Genomic DNA, 26,606 nt, shown 5'->3' on the forward strand with positions numbered 1-26,606 from the left:
TTTTATGCTTCGAATAAATATCTGCCAACGATTCGCTTTTAATTTAAAAGTACTTCTCTTATCCCAGATATAGGCAGATATATTTTCTCTTTTTAAAGCTTAAACTCGCTTAATTTTGATATTTAATATTTGCCATTTACTGGATAACAAGTCAAAAGCACTAAATTTTAAATCATTTTTTGCAGTGTACTGCAGCAATAGAGTAGATTGGCAGTAAGCCATTTCAAACAGCGTAAAAACTGAATAGTAATACAGAATCGAATAGTAGTACTGGACTGAATGTGACTCTTTCTGACTCGCACAATCAGACGGTTGTTCCCTCAACACTCATTCACAGTGCACTGTCGCCCTCTGCAGCGCTGCTCTGCTACTGAAAGTCAACTATTAGTTGCAGAAAGTTGGACCCTCATCAATACCGATCACATCTGAAAGCCTTTTATAGTAACGACAAGCTTTTTCAGGAGTTGTTCAAACTGAAAACAGCTTCATGAATTAGTGCTGAGAAATCTGACAAGCAAAAACACACAATATAAAAAGTCATAGACGGTTGTTTAAAAAAAGAATCATACTCAATTTGAAAAGTCCTAAAGCTGAAGAGATAAGGAATACTTTGGCTTAAATTAACACTGTCAATGACAACAGAAGAAAAGAGCAAAAGGAATCATTTCCCACGATCCTATGTGTTTCGGTGATTTCAACATCACTTTTCATTCGATACATTGTTTTAGACTCACACTGCCACATGTGGAATGAAATGTTAATAAACAAAAAAATATTATTTTAGTAATGCTTAAATACAAAAATAAACAGGAGATTCAAAGGCTACATGATATAAAAATGAAAATAATACTTCAAACTCATTTGAAAAGAGGATGCAGTTGAGTTTGATCTTGTTTGAAAAATTACATATATATTATAATGCATTATAATAGTTGCATTTGTAAGGTATTATGAACAACTTTATGATGCATTAAAATACATTTAAAATGCATTTTATATATATATATATAAAGGCTGTCAAACTATTAATCGGGATTAATCGCATACAAAATAAAAGTTTGTGTTTACATAATATATGTGGGTGCATTGTGTATAATTATTTTATATATATAAATACAATAAATACACACACATGCTTGTATAATATTTAAGAAATATTTTCATGTATATACTGTATGTAGATTTATATATACTTTATATTATATATAAATATAAATATTTTATAATAATTTTCTTAAATATACATGCATGTGTGTGTATTTATATACGCACAAAATAATTATACACAGTGCACCCACATATATTATGTAAACACAAACTTTTATTTTGGATGCGATTAATTGCGATTAATCGTTTGACAGCCCTATTATTAGTATTATAATACTTTCCTATTCATAGATACAGTGTTAACAGCAGCATAACATTTCATATAACACGTAAATTTCTGTTTTTAACGTATTATACTCTTTGTTGTGGATGGTTGTTAGGCGGCTTTAAAATGAAAATAAAATAAACTTAATTATGAAGCTTCATCTGTACGCCAGGTAAAACGCGTTCTCATTCAAACCCGATATTTAATACAAGTTTGTTCGAATCCCTAATCATCAAGCGATTATTCTGCTTACGACTGCATAAGGCTTCATAAATACCTTTATGATACATTACATAAAGCTTCATAGAAAGTGCGAGCGAATAAATATCAAAAAATTCAAAATGCAAACATCTACATTCAAAACAAATCGAATAGTCTTCAACTATAAGGTTATTATTAGCATTAAGACATAAAAAATGAATGGTGTTTATGAAAATGATACAAAAAAAATCTAGTTTATAATGTTTTGGTGGAAACTTACGGAAGGCAAATTATTAACAGTGCAATTTCACACGCCTGTTGGCAAAGACACGCGACAGCTTTCAAGTACAATACATTTGTCTCGTATAACAATATTCAGAATAAACCTGTGACGCCAATGCAAAGGAGAAAATCACCTCTTGATTTACTCACATAGTCGTACGCCAACCTCTCAAACTGTGTCGAACGAGTCCAGGGCGAAGGTGTCCGTCTTATCTTTTAAGGCCTGAGGTTTAAGTCCCCTTATTCGAGTAGGGATAGTATTGCCACAGTAATGCTGGATAAAATGGGTTATACATCAAGACTTTGATTACTATGAACTAACATTTGTACAAGGACAAGCTCAGATTTGAATGTGCACAGGGCAGGGAATGGGAATCCATGATGTAATCCCAGGTGATGGATTACATCATAACAGAACAAAAAGTTGTAGACCATAGTGACTTTTCCAATACTTTTCCATATTATAAATAAGGCATTTTCCATTATGGATACACTTGACCAGATTACTCCAATTAAGGTCCATTGCATAACCTTCAGATCTTACACTTTTTAGACAATTTTCAAAATGCAGAAAGTGCTGAGGGGAAGCCATTTCTTATGGAGGATATAATACTGTTGGACCAGAGTGAAGATCCATAATCACACAAACAGGGATGTTTCAAACCGCTCAGCTGAATAGTACTGTAGTTTAGTGGTGTTTTCCCACACTGATTAAGGATACATAGAAAGACAAATTATTAGAGGATGCTTTTGATGCATCCATCCTAGCTTTATGGCCCAACACCACTCAGTTTACATAAAGCTGAAGCAATCCGTGTGCAAAAGCAAAACAAATGTTCACCAAAGATGAACAAACATCCCAGGATTCATCCCAATCCTCCACCGAGGCAGTTGGCACGTCGAGTGAGTTTCAGTCATTGGCCTAAAATGGTGTTTTTGCTTCTTGAAATGCTAAATTCTCCACTCCAGAGGGTTTCATATAGTGGTCCATTGGCCATTGGTGACTCCTAAAGCTCATTTCTGTGCACCACAGGCCAAACCTCACCTCGAGCCCGGCTCTTCTGCCGGCTGATTGGCTGTGTCAATCAATGATGCTTTCCGTCCGTTCAAAGAGTGGCCAAGATCCGTGAGAATGAAAGGATGACGGTGAAAGCGGTCTGGCCCACCCCGAACACCAGAGCTTCAAGAGGAGCCATGTCCTTCCCTGCCACGCGGTACACAGCCGCCACTGCCGCACCTGACAATTACAATACATGAAGACAAACTTATATTTTGAAAGTTATGGTTGCTAGGTGGTTTCTAAGCAGTTTCTGAGGTGTTCCAGATAGAAATCACACAGAACACCTCAGCAACAGCATAGCAACACACTAGCATCAAGGCGGTGAAATGTAAAAATTTAGTTGGATCAAAAACAGCACAATTGTGCATTAATGAATCATGCACAAAAACACCATGCACATTTATTCATTCGAAGTCCGAGAACATGCGCACTTGACTTAATGTGCTAATATTGTCCGATAAGAAGAGCAGAAGTGTGTGAGTACTGACTGGTGATGACCCCTCCGGTGAGCGAGGCCAGGAAGCCCACGCTGATGAGCACCAGTGTGATGAGCCGTCCTCTCTTATGACGCTGCAGCGTCACACACATCAGCAGACCCACGGCGCTGTGAACCAACAGAGAGGAGAATAGACACCACAGGAACACCCAGTACCACATTTCTGCAGAGAAAACACACACACACACACACACAGAAAAAGAGAGCACATGCATGAATATGTCAGATGCATGGACATAACATTTGATATAATATGTTTAACTTTTGGCTGTTCAATCCAAGAATTAGTCAAAAAAAAGATTTGATTCTGGATGCATATTGTGCACAGTAAATTTTGCAAAAGTACTTTAGTAGAATAGTAATTTGTGCATGTTTTTTTTTTCTTGCTTTAAAAAGTTCTGCTTTCTGCTTCTTGAGTGAAGAGGAACTGCAATGTGTTAAAGAAACACTAACACAGTAGATTCCAACCATTTTTATCACATTAATTTGTCATTTATTTGAATTACTTTAAAAAAAATACCTTTTATGTGACTAAATATCACCCTCATCCCACACCCAGACTTTTCCAAGTATATTTGATTAAACACAAATTATGACTGTCACTGAGTTTTGACGTTTTTTTCAACACAACCAACAATTTTCCCATTATATATATAGTAATATAGGACTACTTGGTTACCAAGGAGAAGAGCAGGAGATGAAGATAAAGGTTAAATTTTGTTCTTTCGAACTTTCTACTTATCAAACAATCATGAAAAAATGCATCACGGTTTCCACCAAAATAGGAAGCAACACAACTGATTTCAACATTGATAATAATAAGACATTTTTCTTAAGCAGCAAATCATCATATTAGAATGATTTCTGAAGGATCATGTGACGCTGAAGACTGGAGTAATGATGCTGAAAATTTAGATTTGATCACAGGAATAAGAAAATCGTTACTTTGAATTGGAATAATATTTCACAATATTACTGTTTTGAGAGTGTTTTTATCAAATAAATGCAGCCTTGGTGAGAAAAAAGGGACAAGAATTCATAGAAAAATATCTTACTGGCCCCAGTAAAAAAGCAAATATCACCAGTCATTTTTTTTTTTGTAATTTCCAATCAAGCTGTTAATTTAGTCAAATTATGCAAAAAAGCATGAAAATATAATTAATTGTGTGTGTGTAAATAAACAAAAATTATATAAATGTTCTCCAGTCAGATCCAATCTTAACCAAGCAGAACACATTGTACTTACAACAGTGAACCTCGATAAATACTCGCCCACTATCACCAACCACTTTCTCATAAACTGTCTAGTCCACTTTCATAATCTCTCTCTCTTTACACTCAACATGGACAGTCTGTCTCCACTGAGAGAATCAGACGGCTCTGGATCGTTCCAGAGGGCTCTGTGACATGGACGAGCATCTTTGCTCAACAACATAACTGATTATCAAACTGCTGTTGTCATGAACGCTGGGAAATGCAGCTCCGTATAAATGAAAAATGCTTGAGAAACCAACACGCTCGGGCAGAAATACTGCTGACAGCTTTAATTTAACATGTCAAAGCAAACGCGTCAAATAACCAACTGCATAGTTGCACATGGGACGCTGTATATAGTGCTGATCAGAGCGTTTGTGCCCTGAAGCGTGAAGAGACGTTGTGCCATTAACACCCTGTGTTCATTCAGCACAGAAATGAATTTTCAGCATCATGACTCCAGTCTTCAGTGTCACATGATCCTTCAAATCATTCATATATGCTGATTTGCTGCTCAAGAAACATTTCTGATTATTATAAATGAGGAAAACTGCCTAATATTTTTTTGGGGGGAAACTGTGATACACACTACTGTCCAAAAGTTTGAAGTATGTTTTTAAAAGAAATTAATACCTTTATTCAGCAAGGACATAAACAAATTCTACAAAAATATGAAGCAGCAAAACATGTTTTCGACATATATAAATTGTTTATATATATATATATATATATATATATATATATATACTAAAAAATGCTGAGTTATTTCAACCCAAATTTGGATCAAATATTGACAAACCCAGTAATTGGGTTAACATTTTAAATGACATTTTTAACCCAAAGTTTGGGTTTGTCCATATTTTACCCAAAATTGGGGTTTTTAGAGTGGATATATATCCAAAGAATGCTGGGTTGTTTTAACCTAATTTTGGGTAAAATATGGACAAACCCAAACTTTGGGTTAAAAATGTCAAATGTTATCAAATGTCATACTGGGTTTTAACCCAAACTTTGGGTTAAAAATGTAATTAAAAATGTTAATCCAATTACTGGGTTATATATATATATATATATATATATATATATATATATATAGTCTGTCAAAAGATTCTGATTGGTTGGAGGGTGTGCAATAAAGCCATTTAATGCACAGGTAGGTTCAAGTCAGTTTAATACTAGTCCGTTCTATATTAATGTGCTGCTTTCATTATTATATAAATATTAATAAATGAACTTCGCAACTGAATCACTTGATTATATTACTCAGCAAGGACGGTGTAGTTTTTGAAAATAATTCAACTCACAACTTCATTGCTAGAAGACAGACACTGCAAATTTGCAGGTAATTCACACACACACTAAGACACTCATCTCTCTCTATATATATATAATATTTATTTGAATGAATCTCTCACGATCGGCTGATTTATTCAAATAAATGTTATAATTTAATCAAATAAATAACCTTTCCGCACTACTTTATCTCTGTGTCTGATTTAAAGCTGACAGACAGAATGCTAGATCTAATGAGTGGTATAAACTATCATTGCATTAGATCATGAGTGACATGTAAAGGTCAAGTATGATAACGCATACTGTATTTAAACCAACCATGTAAGTGCACACACATTAGGAGTAGTGAACACACACACAGTAAACCGTGGACAACCCTTTGGCGCTTAGGGAGTGATTGGGTGTTAGGTGCCTTATTCAAGGTCAAGGTCTTGTCATTTCCTGCCAGTATTGAGAATCGAACCTGCAACCTTTGAGTTACCAGTCTGACTCACTAACCATGACTAACCATCATCTATGTGTAAATGACTAAAGACTGACACAAACACAATGTATTGATTACGCTATAAGCTGCCGCTCACATGCTAAGTGAGACGTAACGTCCAGACAGAGAAGGCTTTTGTGCTGGAGGTCTGTAAACACACACACACACACACACACACACTGTTATCAGAAAAGCGTCAGCCCATCCATGCTGTGCCAGGAACACTGCTGCAGTTCTGAGGTGAGGTGGCAATGCCTAACAAAAAGCACCGAGAACACACAAATCCTGAGACAATTTAGCAATGCGATGCAGGAAAACACACTTTTGCTGGAAGAGAGAGAGTGAAATAGACTCAAACACAGAGATATAGAAGGAGCACAACTGAATGATGCTGATGGAAATTATTAGTTCAATGTACTACTGACCCACATTGCCAGAGACACTCATTTTTACCTACAAATGTATAACACTATTAAACTATGAAGAACCAAACAAAAGTAAACACTGAACAGAACGTGTGACAGGTTATGATAGGTTACTCTAATTTATACAACAACATCAGGACATATTTTTAAGGTCATATTGTCAAACAAGAGGGCGGGGTCAATGTAAAGCGTTTGGCTTGTGAAAGGCCTCTTTGGGTTTTCGTCGTGTCAACAAAGCAGTTTCCGAGGTGACAAAAGCCTCTTTTGTCAGGCTGTCAATGGTCATAGTCAGACAATGTTCCTCAACATCAGCACAGGACAAAATCCTTAATCCAATTAAGCAAGCACACATAAACAAACATGCTAATGTAGCACTATCGAACCACAATAAACTTAGCCAAATGCTAAACGAGATAATGATCCAATGAGCAAAGTTGTCATGCTAACAGGGTTTAAACGTTTAATGAAAGTTTCTACTTCCACACAGCAAACTCAATCGCTGCATACTGAGATAATTAACTTCATTGGGGGTATAATGGATGTTTCTATGTTGGTTTTGATGTCACGGTGAGATCGTATTATAGATAAAATGGCACAAACAAAAAATACAGACTTGCTCTAAAAAAAGAATCACCTACAACCCCTAATGTAGTGACCGAATATTTCCACAGGAAACCAGGAGTATACATTCATGTTTTTAATTTTTTAGTAAATTCAGCAAGGATTAAGCATTCAATTCAACAAAATATTTTAAATGCTCATCAAAGAATTCTGAAAAAAAAAAGTCACGGTTTGCACAAAAATATTAAGCAGCTCAACTGTTTTTTTTTTACATTGTTAATAATCAGAAATGTTTCTTGAGCAGCAAATCAGCAAATCATCGTGTGACACTGAAAAGCAACGTTTGTAAGAACACGCCGTTTACCCAAAGGCACAAACAACCGCTAAGTAGGCAGAACTCCTTCTCCTTCACAAACAGAAGAAGGAAATGAAATGACAAAATACGCTTGTTTCACTGACCAAAACAGGAAACCCCATTAACTCTCCTCTCGAGTCATAATCTCCATTCGTTCTCTTTGAGTCTCTGTGCTTCTCCACCTGTGCTGTTCCTTCATCATCATAAAGAGCGATGTCTCCTGCGTAACACATCTGAACACAGCTGTCTCTGTCAGCAGTGTTCTGACCAATGCTGAGTTGCCACCTCATCCCATCACGTTCTTCAGCCAAAAATCTATATGTGTCATTATTTACAATTATGTAATAAATGTATGGTATTTTCTTTTTTTTTGGTTACTCTACCCTGTTTTCTTTTTCAACTAGCAAATTTAGTGATTTTTGGACTGCTAGTCAGTCACTAAATAATACTCTTTCTGTTATCTGACCGAAAATATGTAAATGGGAACAGCTTTTATTGGACATTCGGTTATATATTGTATTAAAACACAGTATATGAGCACGGATTGAGAGAAAACGGATGTAAAGACAGTTGTCGCATTACGTCATCTAGTGTCATTAAGATACTTTTTGAGCACTGTTGGAATGAATGACACATGGGTGGGTGAGTGATAAATGTCTTTTTTTTTTATTTATGAGTGAATTATTTGCTATCTCACATGCAACCCGTCCTGCAATTCTCTCTCAAGTTGCATCATGTGTTGCGTCATGCCAGATGTCCACAAGATTGCAAAAATTATAATCTGGGCAAATCTCCAGTAGCACCTCATTGAAGTACACAAGATCCAGGGGGCGGAGTTGGATCCAGATCTAAGGGGCGGAGATGGGTAGGATTAGGGGTGGAGTTGGGGATCAGGGGGCGGCGATGGGTAGGATTAGGGGTGGGATTAGGGAACAGGGGGAGGGGATGGGTAGGATTAGGGGTGGGGTTAGGGATCAGGGGGCAAAGATGGGTAGGATTAGGGGTGGGGTTAGGGATCGGAGGGTGGAGATGGGAAGGATTAGGGGTGGGGTTAGGTATCAGGGGGCGGAGATGGGTAGGATTAGGGGTGGGGTTAGGGAACAGGGGGCGGGGATAGGTAGGATTAGGGGTGGGGTTAGGTATCAGGGGGCGGGGATGGGTAGGATTAGGGGTGGGGTTAGGGATCAGGGGCTGAGATGGGTAGGATTAGGGGTGGGGTTAGGGATCAGGGAGGAGAGATGGGTAGGATTAGGGGTGGGGTTAGGGATCAGGGGCTGAGATGGGTAGGATTAGGGGTGGGGTTAGGGATCAGGGGCTGAGATGGGTAGGATTAGGGGTGGGGTTAGGGATCAGGGGGCGGAGATGGGGATGGGTAGGATTAGGGGTGGGGTTAGGGATCAGGGGGTGAAGATGGGTAGGGTTAGGGGTGGGGTTAGGGATCAGGGGCGGAGATGGGTAGGATTAGGGGTGGGGTTAGGGAACAGGGGGCGGGGATGGGTAGGATTAGGGGTGGGGTTAGGGAACAGGGGGCGGGGATGGGTAGGATTAGGGGTGGGGGTAGGATTAGGGGTGGGGTTAGGCATTAGGGGGCGGAGATGGGTAGGATTAGGGGTGGGGTTAGGGATCAGGGGCGGAGATGGGTAGGATTAGGGGTGGGGTTAGGGATCAGGGGGCGGAGATGGGGATGGGTAGGATTAGGGGTGGGGTTAGGGATCAGGGGGCGAAGATGGGTAGGGTTAGGGGTGGGGTTAGGGATCAGGGGGTGGAGATTGGTAGGATTACCCATTAGGGGTGGGGTTAGGTATCAGGGGCAGAGATGGGTAGGATTAAAGGTGGGGTTAGGGATCAGGGGCGGAGATGGGTAGGATTAGGGGTGGGGTTAGGGATCAGGGGGCGAAGATGGGTAGGATTAGGGATCAGGGGTGGAGATGGGTAGGATTAGGGGTGGGGTTAGGGATCAGCAGTGGAGATGTATAAGTTTAGGTATATGTAATGTGGGAGGAGTTGGATATGGATCCAACTCCTCCCCCTGGATTTCTTGTTCTGCAGTGAGACCATCTCAAAATCTCGGAAGTGAAAGGACGGGTGTGTGTCATGTGCCTCATGCACCATAAAACCAGTGTACACTTGTTGCCTAGAAATTCTTCAAGCTGCCTTCCAGACACATTCACTTACCTGCTGTGGTCTGGCTTTTATATTACATCACATTGTTCACCCAGACTTTTGATTCAGGTCCCAGATTTTACATCAAGTGACCCAACAAAATACAAAAATTATCGCACAAATGTATATGAATAGAAATCTTTTGTAACATTATAATTATTATATGTGTATATTAGTGGTTTAATGCACTTTTTGGGTCATAATAACCAGTCTATGGTCATAACTCACTAATTAAGAACCACTGCAATCAGTCAAAAACAAATCATAACATCCTTCATACACAACAAAATCATTTAAGGAAAGGGAAATATTATTGCTGTGGTTTTTCCATGGAAGGTTACACCCTTGTCAATGAATATATGTTTTTACACAGTATTCGTAGCCTGGTCTCATGTCACTCAATCTACAAGGCAAGACTGTTTAATGCTGAACAACAGAAGCCCATAAGCACAGTATCATGTGGAGACCAATATGGTGAAGGTAATTACTAATGATTACTCCACTACACGAGCCGAGAGCCGCCAGAAACCATGCAATGACTCAAGATTAACTAAAGATTGATGGGTGGCACGATGCTTTTTAGAGGTTCACATTGGACTGGCTGGATGCATTAGAGCACTGCGGTCTATGGCTTTTACATCTAATACACAAAAACAGACGTCTCACAGTCAGGTGCATTGGGAACTACTACAACACACATACTATAGTTATTCAGATTACAAAAAAATATAGTTATTCAGATTACAAAATTTTTTGGACATGGTGACATGGTAAAACTATAATTCAGACACAACTATGATGGTACTACCATGGTATTTATTAAAATACTGAACTAAAAATAAATAAATAAAATTATATTAAAAAAAAATATATCACAATATATGAAAATTATACATAGGCTACCTTGATACCATTTGCCACAACAACAAAAATGTTACCCTTACGAAAAGTACTTTGGCTATAACGTTACTGTATTTTCTGAACATGTTCCAACATAAAATCATATTTTTTCCCATATTTCCCATGGTCTTTTTCACTAGGATGGTTAATATATGCAGGCAATCACAGCAGACTGCACACACACGATGCCACGATGTATAGTATAGTTCACTGGCAATACACACTTAAGTGCTGCATGCAATAGGCTATAATGCATAATTAATTTAGCATGTAAGCACAGAGTATACAGTGTGATGTGAAGTGTGACCTTGTTCGGATGGGATGCGCACAGCTGCTCGTGTTTCTGCCGGTACAATAGACTGACCGGTGTGTGTGGAGAGGCGTGTGCGCGCGTCTGGATGACACACATGAACCCGTTTCACCCGATCTTTCTCCTCTCGTGAACGTACCTGTGAAGTGCTGTAGGTTCGGTACCGTGCCCTGGACCCACAGGCTGAGCACTTGCTGCACCGATAGATTAATGGAATAATCCTTATTCATTTTCGCGCCGGGCGGCTGGAGCACGGCCCTCTTGCTCAGATATCTGACCGAGGATGGGGGACACATGGAGCCGGTTCACCGGGGCCGCGGCTCGCTGGAGGAGGATGGCGGAGCGCCGGTTCGTCTGATCAGCTGCTGCTCAGGGGCCATGATGGGTACGGCTGACACACACACGCTCACACACACACACACATACACTCTCTCTCACTCACACACATACACACGCGCACACACACACCAGCAGCGCTTCTGTATGGCGTTTAAAGGCGCAGCGCTCTTAAAGGGAAGTGAACATCACATTTTACACTACGATCAAATACAGCAGTTTATGAATGGATGATAAAAAAATAATTATTACTTAATTCAGTTTATATATATATATATAGTAAAATATTAAATTATATATATATATATATATATAAAATATTAAATTAAATAATGTAACAACAATAGTAACTGATGTTGTTAATAATAATAATGATTGATTGGGCATAGATAAAGCAAAGCATTTAAACCAAATGCTATACAATTAGTATATTTAAATGTCAATTATATAAAATATTAAATAAATAGGACTATTACTACTACTACAAGCCTAATAATATTAGCAAGTTCTGAAATATTAAATAACATTAATATTAATAAAAAAATAATTGGTATTGTGGATATTAATATTATTATATAATAGGATAATAATAATAATAATAATGCTATAGTTAAGTTAAACCAGATTATATACAATTATATTAATTTGTATATTTAAATATCAATCAAATATTATATTATTATTATTATACAGCTTATTTATATATTATATGATGTGATTTTGATTACATAAGCTGCTATACAATAATAATCATCATTATTATCTTGAATGTCTTGCCTCCTCTTACTGAGTGAGTAAAGTTGTTGCTGTAATGGGACATTTTTCCCAAATAAAAAGCAATCTATTTTTTGGAAACATCTTACTGAGTATACATGTAGATTGAAATGCTATCTAGTAAGTGTAGACATTAAGATATTAATGTCTGAGCTAAATTGAAGAAGCTTTCTTAAGCTCCTGGCAGTTTCTGGAAGAGATTATGGGCTTAAATATGTTATAACTATAATAGTTTTGCAAATACAGATTGCACTACATACACCAAAGGAAATGTATGAAGCAAAACTATGCTGCTTATCTAACCTCATAGGCCTGCAAAGGTCTATTGATTAATCATGCAATACTAAACATAAAAGTAAAATAAGCTGCTCTTAGATTTTTTAGGACAATGAAGTAAATTCCCAGAACAGGTTCATGGAGTCGGATTAAAACGTAGGCTAAATATGAGATTTTCACTGACATAAGCGGAGCCGCTTCTGTTCCTCAAACACACACCCTGATCATTTCCCCACTATTTATCGGCCTGACATTTGAGCCTACACTTGTTGTATTATCTTACAAACCCAAACGTCTCCTCATTGTAAAATCACTCCATTGTAGGAACAATACGAAATGATGTCTGAATCGCAGGTCACGTGACGAGCCCAAAGGACTGGATGGATTAGTTTGAAGGCAAACACCTGACACATGATCAGATCTGGGATAGGAATGACTTCTGGACCTTTTGAAGAAATCCCAGCTCGTCTAAATGGCCGAAGGGTGTGTTTCCAAAAGCAGAAGAAGCAATCATTCAACTCCATGAGCATTGTGGGACTTAAAAGCATCACCAGCTGCTTACACAAACCTAGCAGCCACAGAAATGAGTATCGGTTACAATCATTCAGTTTGTACAAAATTAAGAACTATATTTACTATAATAAAGAATTATAAAGTATGTATAATGAATTCATCATTCTGCTAATGGCACACGGAGTAATTAGGTCTTCGTCAAGTTAGGGATGCAAATTACCACAACAAACATCGATATTTGCATATCACAACAACACTCTCCCATGCGGTTCATTCGGCCTTGAATTTAATGAGATTTGCTGCAACAACAAAATAAATAAAGAAACATCATACTTTATAGTGATATTCAAACGTGTCTTCAACGACACGATGTAATAGGTTGTGGAAAATTCCATATAGTAAAATAACTAATTTTTCAGCCTATCCAGCAGATGGCGCTGTGAACTTACATTGTACAGATTGACCCAGTAGTTTTCCAGTGTCCAAAAGCTCAGAAGTATGTAAGCCTACAGTTAGACCTAAAACATCTGTCTGTCTATGTGTCTGTCTTTCTGTCTAGTAAGTAATAATATTTGTGTATTAGATTTCTTTTGAGCAATTTTGGAATTGTCCTTTTGTGCAATGCGAGTGCTCACAGTCTGACTGTAAAAGCTCTCAGCCTATCATTAGAATCGCTTAGGTGTGTGTGTGTGTGTGTGTGTGTGAGAGAGAGAGAGAGTGAGAGAGAGAGAGAGAGAGTCTCCAAAAACGTTCTCGCAGCCGCTGCATCTAAATCTGTTAGTGTGCGTCAGTTGTTGTCAGTGTGTAACCGAATCTAAGGGAGTGACATGGCTGGAAGCGTGTTATATCAATCCATTCATACTTCTTATTTTCTGGATTCTCTCATTGTTTGTTTCTTCTGCTCTTTCTCTCTCTTCAGGTGACTCATGTCTTGGAGAGCTCATCTGAAGAGAGTTACACGATTCACTGGAATGATCAAGTCCCAGCCTGAGTCACAACCACAGACCCCACTGAACAAACACAACATGACACCAGGGCCTATTCATCATAAATACCCTTTTCATTAGATTTTTTTCTGGCTGGTGTTGGTATATTGTCAAATGCAGGGGGCCTCAGCAAATTTCCAAATGGGGGTGGATGATTTTTGTCAAAATAAAATAGTACTATTTCTATTTATTATAAAAGTAATAATCTAATTATAACATACATTTACATTTATATTATAATTATTAACAAATTCACATATTTGGTAACACTTTATTTTAAGGCAACAGAGGTACACTACATGCAAATACTAGTAAATAAACAGTCACTATTGTGACATTATCACAATTTTCTTTCTAGACAAATAATGTAGTTTAGTTTCTGTTGATTAAGTCAAACTCCATTGCATTAATTCATTTTATTTTTATTTTAATGAACTCGATATTTTTAGGCAACCAGCTAACTTGCGTGTAACTTCAAAACCAAAACGGTAACACTTTATTTTACAGTCCTGGTCAAATACATACTAATTACAATAACTAGGTACTAACCTTGAACCTAAACTTAACCTTAACCCATGTAGTTACTTTATTTGCATACTGCAAGTACACGAAAGTGCATGTCCTATAAAATAAAGTCCAACCCGGACAAGTAATGCGGTTAAGAAAGACCTGGAACTACTTTAGCTGTGCGTTTCCCTGAAAATAATAGGCTATATGCACGCATAAGTTCCGCATTTGACGCAAGGATGCTCTTCAGTTTCTGGTTGGGGAGATTTAAAGCGGAGGAAAACCGAGGAAAACGGGATTATGGCAGAGTCTCCCGTCTTTGAAACGAAACTTTCATACGTTTAGATGTCATTTTATATATACTTATATTTATTTAATATAATTTTAAAAAGAAGCATAAACACAACGAGGGGTGTCTGTGTTGTCTGTTTTTGTGACTAACGTTTCTTTAGTATAATCATGGAGTATAAAATTCAATATAAACTCTCGATATTGCATTGGACTCTACGATCGGCGGAAGTTATCGAGCATCCTTGGACCTTCACCGGAAATACCTCCGTGCATAGAGCCCATACCCATTAGAACGTCAACCAATCAGATTCAAGCATTCAACAGGCCCGTGGTAATTAGGCGCGCGAGCAGAGGCATTCGCGCTCGGCACGTTTTAATCCGCGCGGGAGCAGAGAGATTATTTCGCGCTCGCGCATTACATTATTGCACTTTCGCGCTACAATAATGCGCTCTCAACATTTGACAGGAAAATAACGCCATACATTTTTAAAGAATATCCTGGTGGTCAAGCTTAAAAAAAGGGGAAAAAAGAAGCGCTTTAGACGTTGTCCATGCGTTTTTTAGACGTCTTCTGAAGTCAAGCGTTTCTCCACAGATTATATTTAGGCTACTAAAAATCTTTGCTGTGGCTCTCAACTCAAATCTGATGCAAAGAGCCGAAAGGTACCGTATTAGATTTGTGAGATGGCTCCTTATTTTTATGATATTTACAGTGCTGTATGACAGACCCATTGCACCAGTATGTTCTTCAAAAACCTTTGGTTATCCATGCACACAACACAAGACTTCAAAGCGATCCCTCTTAAATTCTCTTGCAAAGAGAGAATATTCAAAAGTTCATTCAGAAAAGTTCAAACAGAATACGGCTTGCTTTGTTGCTGCGTTACTCACACAAGGTGGTTCACATGTGAAACTCTCCTGAGGTTGTTTAACAAATAATAGGCTGTTCAAGCTACTGATGTGGGACTTTAAAGTTTTAACTTGGTTTGACCTGGTCGCCAATCAGTAAGATCATTCCAGATAAAATTGGTTGTATACAGACACCTGCGTGAGACCTGTCCATACCTGCAGGAGACGTGTCCCTGAGGCTACGGAAACCAAATACTGGGACTTTCAAGCTGATTTTTCACGGATTACTCATTTACGCTTAAACCTGCTCTGATCTTAATAAAGGGACTTTCTTTTTTTTTACATTAGGAGACGTATCAAATCACGCACCATACGGAAAGCATCCTTTATATCCCATTTTTCCAAGACATTTCTTGTACATTCACTTTTGGTTTCAAAATAAGCAGAAATAAGCAAGAAATGTTGTTGCTGTTTGTGGTTTGTAACAAAGTTATTCATTCAGACAGTGAAAACTACTATTCAAAAATGTAAGATTTTTTTTTACAGTTTTTTAAAAAGTAGCCTCTTCTGCCCCCCAAGACTGCATTTATTTCATTAAAAATACATATAATAATATTGCAATTCAAAATAATGGATTTCTATTTGAATATATTGCAAAATGTAATTTATTCCTGTGATCAAAGCTGAATTTTCATCACCCTCCCCCCAGTCTTCAATGATCGGTCAGAAATCACTCTAATATGATGATTTGATGCTCAAAAAAAGAAAAACTCTTTCTGACCTCACTTTTATAGTGTAAAGTTTGAAGGACATTGTTGTAACAAAACATAATTCTGCCTTAATTATAGTGCGCTGTTATGGAATCTTGTAATTACGCACGTCATAAAGAAACCGAATGACTACAGCTCCTTTGTTAGCGACAATGATCTGTCCATTTGAAAAAGGGTCTGTGACATCAAACAGACCTACTGTCAATCAAAATCAGACTCCATGGGAACTGGTGGTCTAGAATCCGCTCCAGGCAAACCCAGAGTTAAAGAAGGAGACGTAACTCCAGTTTTTGTCCATGGTTCCGAGAATACGGCATTAATTAGAGTGACACATAGGGTTTGAGCAAGGCCTATCATATTCTTGTCACAACGTGAAGGTGCAAGTCCTCCTGGCTTTGATTAAACAGCCCCCGAGGGTGTGGATTTTTAAAGAGAATTCCCCTCATTCAATCATACATGAGTAAGATGCGCAGGCGGCGGATGCCATCATCAAGGGATGATGCAGACATCCAGTTTTCATTTTAATCACAATGATGTTGGATTTTATAGGTTTTGTCAACTTATCCAGCATTACACATAATAGCAGGATGGTAAGAAGTGGTCTGCACATATAACATAAGTCTCAAAGACCTGTATTAAACATCAAAGCTCTATCTGGGGATTCCTGCCTTTTAAATGAGACTTTAGGTCTTTGCAATACAGTATTTAGTTGTTTTTTTTTCCATCTTTCGATCTACCTAATGGACAAACGAAGCTATGCAATTTACAAATGAGCTCTTTCTGAGACCAGCCGAGCACTGTGAGTGTGTGTTAAAAATCAGGAATGGAGAGAACAGTGTGCTTGGTACGTTTTTCGTCTTGGGTCAACTTGGGTCTCCAGCTGACAAAGTTTAAATCCCGCCTGGCTATCGTAATCCCGCCTTCTCATAATGTTCACGCATTCAGACAGTGTTTTGTGGCTATTTGAACGCATTCAATCATATGAGCGTTTACACTACGAAAGCAATGTTCGAATATGTTTTTGACTACCTCTGGAAGTGCTCAAAACCCCGTTTACACTTGTATTTACCACATCGTCCACTTGTGATCCGATCGGCCGAAACGCATCTTAATACGTTTAGTGTAAACCAGGCCAAAGCTTAAGTTTAGGGATTTCTTCAAATGGGCTAACATTAACCCTCTGGGGTTGTTTGTTTCAGAGTCACACTCGGGGTGTTCGGGTCCAAATGGACCCAAAGGGCGGGATTCATATTTTCATGATTTTTTTTTTTTACTCGTATTTACAATATTTTTTCTTTTCTTTTTTGGTGTTTTGAGAAAATTAAAAAAAAAAATTATAATTAGTATTAGTATTAATGCAATAATTATGACAAAATCTACCCCCATTGAACATAATAGAAAAAATATTTTATATTATATATTTTTTTTTTAAATCTGTATTTCATTTTAGAGTCAAGCCTAGGCCTCATAAAAGCAATTTTTGAAATGAGATGGATGCTATCTGGTGGACAAACTGAGCATTTTAAAAATGCAAAAATGCAAAAAAAAAATTGTGTATAAAAGTGTGTTTGTGTGTGTGTGTGGATGTGTCTGTTTTGCACTCTTGATGTTTTATAGATTCACCCCTTCACTGTTGTGTGCTTTTTTTTTCAAGATCGTGGCTGATTTGTAGATTGTACGCACAAAACAACTCAGTATTTCACATTTTTGCCAATTTTCCATGCATGTCCATTTGGACCCGAACACCCCAAGTGTGACTATTTTTTTTTACAACCACTTAGACTATTCACATCCTGTCCTCAATTTTTTGGGGTGTTCAAATACCAAATATCAACAAAGTCACCAAATTTCGGACAATTCCGAGGAAGCTGTGATTTTTAACATTTTTAAATTTAAATTCTTCGAGTCCATTTGGGCCGAACAACCCCAGAGGGTTAAGTATGAGCTGTAATAGTGATGCTTGACTTGCGAAACACAGACGAGTCTCTAGTGTCCTTCAGATTCAGATGAAGGTTCTCCAGTAAGCGGCTGTGATGTCGAGGGACATGATCATACAGGAACAACACGCCTGACTGAAACAGTGTCAGCTCAGGTTCTTCTCATCTCAGTTGAGATAAAGAGTGAAGAATTACAAAGGCAGTTTATCTGACTGTTGACTGGACGGTGAAATTGGGGTGTATTCATTTCACATAGAGCAGAACCTGATCGTCCTCAGAGTAAGGACAGATGTCCTGCCAGAATCACACATCAGCATCATATATGTGTGTTTCAAGGTAGCGGTGCCCTGATCATGAGATCAGAACATAGTTCTGCTAAAATTGAACAGACCACTGATGGTTTAACCCACAAAAGAAGCTGTGAAACTTTCCACAAGACCAACAGGCAGAGTCATTACACACACTCAAGGAGTGGGTAACCTTTTAAGAAACTCAGGAGTTTCCCTTTCATAGCTCGTGATAATAAATCATTTTGATCAGTTTTGAAGTTACAATTAATTTAAAGGGTTCGTTCACCCTAAAATGAAAATTAAGTCATAATTTACTCACCCTGGTGTTGTTCTAATGTAATGCAGTATGTCATTATTTATTTTTTCAAGCCACAAAAGGAGAATTTAAATATATAATGGCAGTGAATAACGACCAGCATCAATCTTTTTAAAAAAGATGGAAAAGTATCACAAAATGATCCCATGCAACATGTGCCGTATATTCCAAGTGTTCTGGTTTTGGTGGAAAACAAAAGGAAATTTCAGGAATTATTTTATGAAAATCCTGACCTTGGCCTTTGGTTTTCTGTGAGAAATCAAGATTGACAAAAACACAAAAATTAAATACAATCCAAGTTATCGCATTCGCATCTGTCAACTTTCTTTCTGACTGGATACCAGGATGAGTAAATGAGGACTTAAATTCTCATTTTATGGTGAACTACCTCTTTAAAGTATCAGGAGAAATAAAAATAGACAAATCAGACAATTGTTGCCATACATAAAGAGTGCAAAGCTATAACCTCAATGTGGAGAAATATTTAAATTCGCATTGAAATCTCGTCTGACCTTTGGTTGCAGCTATCTTGGAAAACGTGAGCACAGTTTGAGACGCCGTTGAGATCTTTTCTGAAACCAAAGCAAGCGTAAATAAATAAAAAGCAAACAAACAAATAATTAGACATAAAAAAAATGAATTCCCCTTTCTGGTATCACATGGAATCAGTGTCATCCACAGGGCAGGATTTTACATGCTGTGTGTTCGTGGTTATTACTTGCGTGATTGAAGACTTCGGAATGATGTCATACATGTTTTGGGTTTGATCCCAGATCACACTTCTCTTGTGATCTAAAACAAAACACACATCCTCGGGTTGAGTATATTCCTCACATGTCTACAACTAAAAATACAAAAAATAAACCACAAAGAACTGACTCTCATATTGAGATCACATGCCATCTGTCATGGTCACATTTTTAAAAAACTTTTTGAGTTACATTGTATTGCATCACAGCCTTAAAACCGAACTGACGCACTTCTAAGGAAATTATCAAGAAACAGAACTGACCATAAGGGCAGTCATTCGTCAACTATCTGGTTAATTATAAAACATGTAATTAGTCAGTGTTTTACCGCACTCACACCCACAGATGCATAAAAATGGCAAGAGCTGCACTTAAAATGGAAGTCTCCCGTCTTATTGGTTTATGTTTGCAATTTCCAGGAAACATGGACGTTTACAAGAACCCAAGTTGTGACATTGGCACTTCTGAGGAAGAGCTGGGAAAAGACAATGAATCCGCAAGATACTGAAACGTTTGAGGTGTGTCTGTACTATTCTTTCACAGTCATGTTTGGCTTTAAGCCACTTACATGCTTGAGATTACATTGCTTTGGCAATTGTGGCAAATCTATTGATGTCAATAGGGATCACGAGGACAAGAGTTCACAAGGAAAAAGGGCAAGAGTTTGTCAAAGTGTTGCTCTGTCATGTAATCAAAAGTTGCAAAAATGCCAACTTTTGCTGCAAAACAATTTGGCACATAAAAAATGCTGGGTTGTTTCAACCCAAATTTGGGTCAAATATAGACAAAGGGTTAAAAATGTAATTAAAAATGTACAGTTGAAAGTGAAAGTTGAAGTTTTTCAATTACATTTTTAACCCAACATTTGGGTTTGTCCATTTTTGACCCAAATTTGGGTTAAAACAACCCAGCATTGTTTAGAGTGTATGCATCTGTTGACCAATGAGAATCTCAGACTCACACAATCTTTGGTTGCATTGTATTTCCCCCAATTTCAAACTGACATCATTAATCTTTCAAAGTCCTTTCTCTTTAAAAGCGCCGTCTAAAGTTTTCATCATACAAAGAGCAAAATCTCATGTCTTGATGTCTGAGTGGATTGACAAACTAATGTGGACTGGAACTGTAAACCAAATTGTTAAAAAAATAAATAAACCACTGTTTAAAAGTCTGTTTTTGTTATTGAGTCTCTTCTGCTCACCAAGGCTGCATTTATTGCATCAAAAAAACAGTAAAATTGTGAAATATTATTACAATATAAAATAAGTGTTTTCTATTGGGATATGTTTTAAAATGAAATTTATAATCTGAATTTTCAGCATCATTACTCCAGTCTTCAGTGTCACATGATCCTTCAGAAATCATTCTAATATTATGATTTGCTGCTCAAGAAACATTTATGATTATTATCAATGTTGAAAAGAGTTGTGCTGCTCATATAAAGTACAACATTTACATAAAGAACATGATAAATGTCTTTAGAATCACTTTTGATAAATGTAATAAATCCTTGCTGAATAAAAAAACGTACCATAAACATTTGAATGGCATTTTATGTAGTGTTTTACAAAAGCAATACGCTATCAGAGGTTGTTCTACTGTATGTTGTAAATTAAATATGCATTACAATAAATATGATGAGCACATGTATGAATTCTTCACAAACCTGCATGTAGGTCAAGCGGACCCTTTCAGACGGTGTAAAAAGGTGTAACACATTTCTACTGGGACACAAACAAGGTCAATCTGTGCTCATGTCTGAATATCCTTATCAGTGTGTGTGTGTCTCTCACCCCTGCTGTGCTTATGGCTTGATGACTTCCTCACTCTCTCCTAGACCAGACAATGACCAGTCGAGTGCTTCTATCTGATAGATTCTTATCAGGACAAACCCGGCACTTCCCGGCAGAAGAGACATTCCCTCAGTCTGGGTCCTGCGCCGTCTACCTGTGTAGGCTACAGTGGCATGAACTGAAGTGTTTGTGCGACTCATTATCTTGTTTTTCAGATCACTATATGCAGAATGATGTCACGTTAGTAACCACGTCTGCTCGTACTCACATACGGGTTTCCTTTAGCAAACGAGCACACAATGATTGGACACCTGTGAAAACACTTCGGGCAAACATGTTCAAGAAGACACAAAGACATAACTCAAACTTTTCTTATCTCAACCAGTTATTTTTCCAAGATAGCTGATATCGGCACTCGTTTGAGGGGAAGATTTTTAGTGAAGAACAAAACGTTTTCAGTAAGAGGACTGGAAACATTTTATGGACTATTTTTACGGTTTCTGTATTTCTATACGCCTAAATTATGTAGAAAGGAGGCATATTTGCGCTGAAAATAATGACAGTGAATGACTCACATTGCAGGGCTATTCCAGCTCACTTTGAGGTTTGTGATTAAGACTGAAGCAGTGCTATTTTAGTAACATTGATTTTCTATTGAAAAAATACTGTAAAAAAAAAGTAAAAATACATATACTGTAAAAAAAATATATTTTCATGATTTGTAATCACAACATTTTTTCTTTTGTCAAATCAACTTAAATAATTTATGTAGTTCAGATAACATAATATTTTGAGTTTCTGACGCTTAAATCAAACTCCTTCATTGTATTAACTCAATTTTTCCAGTTCAATGAACTTAAAATTAAGGCAACCAGGTTACTTATTTTTTTAAGTTAAACCAACAATATTTTTTACAGTGTATATTATAACAAATCTTTTATGGTTTTAGTTAACAGTGCAGCATGGTAAAAAATGATTTACTTTTGTCAAACCAACTTAGATAATTAATGTGGTTCAGATAACATCGCATTTTGAGTTTCTATTGATTAAACTCACTTTTTTCATTTCAATGAACTCAAAATTTTAAGACAGCCAGGTTACTCATTTTTTCAAGTCAAACCAATTTTTTTTAAACTATAACTGTTAAGTGAATTCACCCCAGAATTTTGTGAACTGTTTATTTCTAAAAAAAAAAAAAAAAACAAAAAAAAAAACACAGCCATAAATATCATGTTCATTTATTCCATCTATGAAATGCAACTCTGTTTTATAAAAGTTACTGTTTGGATAAACTCTAAGCCATGGTTCGCCCACAGCCGGCCTGTTAACTCTTTGAAACCATCATTACTGGATAAAAAGCTCTATCTACTTTGAGCTTGTATCATTTTCAGATCTGTTTGTTTATTAGCTCAGCAAACTAAAGACACACCTCAGCACCTGGATACTATACACAATGCTTCTATTCATAACTCATGAATACAGAGATGCACCTTTCTTCATGTCCAATGCAAGGGTTAATATAAAAGCATTGTTTTTTTTACTGTAACACAAATGTTATAATTTCAAGTTCTACAGTATGATCTTATCTTTATTAACCCTCTGGGGTTCTTCGGGGTCAATAATGACCAGAAGCGTTTAAATAAAAAATTTTTAAAAAATAGTAGCTTCATCGGAATGGTCCGAAACTTGGTGACTTTAATGCTACTTGGTATATGAACACCCAAAAAAATTGGGGACAGGATTTGAGAAGTCTAAGTGGTCATAAAAAAAAATAGTCACACTCAGGACCTTCGGGTCAAAAATGACCCACATAGGAAATGAATGGGAAATTGGCAAAAATGTGAAAATACTGAGTTTTTTTGTGCGTGCAATCTACAAATCAGCAACGATCTTGAAAAAAAGCACACAACAGTGAAGGGGTGAATCTATAAAACATCAAGAGTGCAAAATAGACACATCCACACACACACACACACACACACACACAAACACACCTTTATACACAAACACACCAAAAAATTCAGATTATACATGTGTTTTGCATTTTTAAAAAGCTCAGTTTGTCCACGAAACGGCATCCACCTAATTTCAAAAATTGCTTTTATGAGGCCTAGGCTTGACTCCAAAATGAAATGCAGCTTTAAAAAAAATGTAAACATTTTTTTTTTTTCTATTATATTCAATGGGGGAAAATTTGGTCATAATTATTGCATTAATACTAATTATAATTTTTTTTATTTTTGAAATTTTCTCAAAACACCAAAAAAGAAAAAAAAAAATATTATAAAAAACAAGTAAAAAAAAAAATATGATTTTCTTTTTTAAATATGAATCCCGCCCTTCGGGTCAATTTTGACCCGAAGGCCCCGAGTGTGACTGTTAAACGAAGAACCCCAGAGGGTTAAATCTCTGTTAACAATTTTTGATGGTTGGCCATTCAAAGAGGTCACTGTCATAATGCCAGAATGATTTCTGAAGGATCATGCACTGAAAACTGCAGTAATGATGCTGGAAATTCTTTGCATCACAGGAGTAAATCACATATCATTATTTTACAGTAAAATAGAAAAGTTATTTTAAATGTCAATATTTTACTAACATTTTGTTAATAATATAACGCAGCCTTGGCAAGCATAAGAGTCTTTTTCTTAATAGTAGGCTATCAATGTGTGTGCGTGAGCAAGTTTCTCAGTGTAAAAAAACAAAGGTCGTTTGATTATTCAACATCTCGTCTACGGCTAATGTAACAATCCATCTGTGCCACATGCTAAATGTTCCGGTAAACACAATTATTCCACGCCTGAGAAAAACAAGGCTCAGTCTGGGCGCTCACACTGACGTCACCGGCTAGAAAAAGCGCTCCAGTATCTGCATGGTTGGAAATTACAGGCTGCAGCGACAAACACTGAAGCTGGCAGGGTCTACAGCCTCCTAAATGAAGCTCTTTTATGGCAGGGCTTGGCATGATGGATGAGGGCAAGATTCCTCTTTTCCTTTGTGCTCCAGAAGTGCGAGCCAGGAATGAAACTTTTTTTGTCCGATAGAGGTGCACAGAAGCGTGCTGTTAGTGCACGACAGTCATGCTGGAGTCTCCATATATCTGTCACGGACACTAAATCAAAGAATCCGGATCTGATTTCAGCTCCCCATGAAGCCGTCTTTAAACTATGACGGATTTACTCTAACGAGACGAGGCGTGATGTACAGTGCTGGTGTTCAATTTCATTTGAAAAACGAGAAAGGTTTTCTATTATAGCGTTTTTAACAATGTATTCTTTTATGTAGGTATACTTGATATGACTTCCAAAGTTAATTTACATCTTAAAAGGACAGTAGCTGTTTGATTCATCACTTTTAGAAAAAAAAAAAAGGTTTAATGGAGATCTATATATTTGCTGTTTGAGCATGAAATATATCTGCCAAGTTACAAAGCACAAAGTCCCTCCAATTATTCTCTATATCAGTGTGCACTGTTTCTGAACGCTCTGAAACGCCTCCATTGTAGTCTTGAGTTTTCTTTCGGGAATGAACACGTCACAAAAAAAAGGCATACGCAACATAAAGGGGCGGGACCTGGTTGATTTTAGTCTCCGCCTCAGACCCTTGGCTGAATGTCTGATGCATGGTGCACTCAAAATGGGAAACGCTTTCAAAGTTTTGAAGTCGTCCTCTGATTGGTTGAATTCTGGATTTCCGGAATGTGTGTTGCATTCTTAAACGGTTCATCAGGAAACATAGATTGTGATGCCAAACCCCCTCATGGAAAAGCAAGTATGTTTATGAGAGCTTATCAGGATCAACTAAGCGCTGGATTTAAAGAAAAAAAAAAAATCTTAAGTCCCCAAAACCAATAACGTTGCTACTGTATTTTTGACGGTAAAGTTCTGGCAACCAAAGCTGCCGGTATTTTACCGTAAAAATTGTTTTATTTTACAGACGATTTTAAACTCTCTTCTGAAACGTTACTCTCCTCACCTTGCTGTTGTCCTCTCAGCTCTTGTCTTTACCCCTGAGCTCTCTCTGCATTCAGGACGAGGTCCGACGTGCTGCTTAAAATAACCTCTTCAGCAGGAGGGCATCCCAGGGGTCCGGAGTCACGGTTCTGTCGAATGTTCTCTCTCTCTCTGTCTGCCTCTGTTTTGATCGATTGCATCCTGAAGAATAATGATAAGAAGCACAGTGCATTTAGGAGCGTAAATGGAGAGGATGACCTGCAAAGGTTACTGGAAGAACTGATACTTCACAAATAAATAATCAACATTTATTCATTTAGCAGATGCTTTATTCAGTGTGAATGATCAGGTTATTTCAAGCATATTAAACTTATTCTACTTCACGCTTCACGCCAAAAGTTATTTTGACACCTCAGTCATGCTTAGAAAAATTACACATTTCACAACCACAAAGTGTCAACCTTCATTTTGAGCAGTTTGTTTAATCTCTTGTGAAATGTTTAGCTTGAAGTCTGCTTGTGCTATCTTTTTTGTTTGCTTGTCTTTATGCAACTTTTGGCCTGATATGTTACCATTCAAAAGTCTGGGGTCAGCAAGATTATTTTTTTTTTAAAGAATTGAATACTTTAAACTTAGCAATGCATTACATTGATCAAAAAATGGCGAGATATTTATTATATTACATTATTATGTTATACTTATTATATAAAAAAAATTCAAATAAATGCTGCTTTTGAAAATTCTTTTAATCAAAGAATCCTGAATATATTACGGTTTCCACAAAAATATGAAGTAAACACTTTTTAAACTTCACGATGAAGTTTTATGTTTGTTGGTGAATGGTTATATACCAAACTTAGTACTGTGATAAAGTTTAGAGAAATTGTCACAAATGAAAATGAAATCTGGTGATGGAGGATTAAATGAAAACTATTGATATGTGAAATATGCAACTGTATCTTGAATACACTCTACATACTTTGGTTATTAAAATGTGTGCTTGTGTGTGTAGTTTAAATGTGTTTCATCTAAGGTTGATTATCCAGTAAACTGGGAACTCTTACCCGTATGTAAATGTGTGAATACAGGTGGAGCGCTGACATCACTAGT

General features: G+C 37.1%; 1 protein-coding gene and 1 long non-coding RNA gene across 2 annotated transcripts; one reads left to right on the forward strand and one right to left on the reverse strand.

Moving 5' to 3' along the window:
- Positions 1–1,116: 1,116 nt before the first annotated feature.
- tmem170b (transmembrane protein 170B) lies at positions 1,117–11,452 on the reverse strand. Its single transcript, XM_039681390.2, has 3 exons — positions 11,296–11,452; positions 3,404–3,574; positions 1,117–3,092 (listed from the first exon to the last, which is right to left on the reverse strand). The coding sequence occupies exons 1-3, from the start codon at positions 11,450–11,452 to the stop codon at positions 2,962–2,964; spliced, it is 459 nt and encodes a 152-aa protein (XP_039537324.1). The 3' UTR covers positions 1,117–2,961.
- Positions 11,453–11,455: 3 nt separating this feature from the next.
- On the forward strand, positions 11,456–17,595 carry LOC120485570 (uncharacterized). Its single transcript, XR_005623925.2, has 3 exons — positions 11,456–11,541; positions 12,867–13,025; positions 13,975–17,595. It is a non-coding gene; the product is annotated as an uncharacterized LOC120485570 (long non-coding RNA).
- Positions 17,596–26,606: the final 9,011 nt, after the last annotated feature.

Source organism: Pimephales promelas, chromosome 18, assembly GCF_988280905.1.
Source record: "Pimephales promelas chromosome 18, fPimPro1.hap1.1, whole genome shotgun sequence".
In the NCBI taxonomy this organism is placed as follows: domain Eukaryota; kingdom Metazoa; phylum Chordata; class Actinopteri; order Cypriniformes; family Leuciscidae; genus Pimephales; species Pimephales promelas.